Below are 1,434 nucleotides of genomic sequence, written 5' to 3' on the forward strand. Positions count from 1 at the left end.
ATCGATACTGAAAGTGGCAGGCGCTACATCCTCCATCCAGGTTTGGAGGAGAGGGACACTCGACCCGACTCCTGGTTTTAAAGGGGGCGGTGGGTTTCCCAGCTCCTAGCGGTTCCTAGGCGCGGAGGGTCAGAAGTCGTGGGCTGCAGGCAAGACTCGGGGAGAACTCACTCTGGGGGACCTCGGGCAGCTCCCTTCCAGCCTTAGGCCTCAGTTTCCTCGTGCGCGTCAGGTGGGTGTCCGGGTCTTCTCCCCCCGGGTTCCGAAGAGCACGCGCAAGCCGGATGCCGGCTTTTGAGAACGTGGCTGTGTGGCAGAGCCTGCTGGGCTGGCTGAGACAGGCGGGAGCGCGGGCGGCCGGCCGCGGAGATTGGCTGCGGCGGGCCGCTGGCTCAGGGATTGGATCTCACAGAGGGCAGGGGCCGAGCTTTTAAGAGGCGCGAGGGGGCGTGCAGGGGAGTGTGAGCCTCGCCCGCCGGCCGGGTTTAGAAGCGCGCGCGGCGGCGGTGGCGGCGGCGGTCACGACGGGATCCCGGGCGGGAACCGAGGCCCGCGGAGCAGAGGAGCATCGCGGCGTCCCGGTCCCAGGCGGCGTGGCCCGCGGGTCATGGCCAAAGGAGAGGGCGCCGAGGGCGGCTCCGCGGCGGGGCTGCTACCCACCGGCATCCTCCCAGCCGCTGAACGGCCGGCCCAGGTGAAGGTGAGGGCTCGCCCCCGAACCCCGCCAACCCGGGCGGAGGGCTGGGGGCTGGGGGCGAGCTTAGATGGGGACGTCGAGGGAGAGGCTTGGCTCCGGGACGCCTTGGGCTAGCCTGGGACCTGCGGGCCCCGCTGCAGGGGAGGGCGGGGGGTTGTCCTGGGGACGGGGGCTGAAGAAGAAAGTTTGTAGGCCCCGGAGCCCCCCTTTTCTCACCCCCTCCCGCCCGCCGCCCCGCATCTCCGAGGAGGAGCGGCCCTGCCAGAAGCTTCACGTGGTGCCCGGCTCTACTGAGCCGGTTTCCGTTCTTCTGTGACGAGTGGCTTAGGTTTGCCGCCCTGGAAGCCAGGCAGACCCCAGAGGTCTGGGAAAACCCCGTTAGTTCCCCATCTCTCTGCCCCCTACTCCTCACTCCCACAGACCCACGCTTGCGCCTCCGCTCTGCGGTGAGGGCCGCTCAAGTTCATTCATTAGAACAAGAGCTACTCCCCCAGGCATTTGTGTGAGTGTGGGTGTTGGCGCGCGGTGCTTTGCGCGTCTTGACCTTCGACCCCGTGGCCAGCTCTCTTGGACCTCATGAAGAGCCAAACGAAATCGGGAGGCTCGAGGGGGAGTGGATCCCAGGCAACAGATATCAGCCTGGGAAGTGACTGCCTTTTCCTGTTAGCTTTATTAACCGGTCCCTGCAAGCAGCCAGGGTGAGGAGTTAGGTTGCTACTGCATCTGAGTAATCTCTA

General features: G+C 66.4%; 1 protein-coding gene across 2 annotated transcripts in view; it reads left to right on the top strand.

Annotated features, from left to right (window-relative positions):
• The first annotated feature begins 466 nt into the window (after window positions 1-466).
• Window positions 467-1,434, top strand: part of MFSD2A (MFSD2 lysolipid transporter A, lysophospholipid) — a 13,806-nt gene continuing 12,838 nt past the window's right edge. For both annotated transcript variants that reach the window (XM_059374233.1, XM_059374234.1), the window contains exon 1: window positions 467-700. In XM_059374233.1, coding sequence (XP_059230216.1) covers window positions 608-700 — 93 coding nt within the window. In that variant the 5' untranslated portion in view covers window positions 467-607. The remainder of the gene's footprint in view (window positions 701-1,434) is intronic.

The sequence above is a fragment of the Mustela nigripes genome, chromosome 14, assembly GCF_022355385.1.
Source record: "Mustela nigripes isolate SB6536 chromosome 14, MUSNIG.SB6536, whole genome shotgun sequence".
Classification (NCBI taxonomy): Eukaryota; Metazoa; Chordata; class Mammalia; order Carnivora; family Mustelidae; genus Mustela; species Mustela nigripes.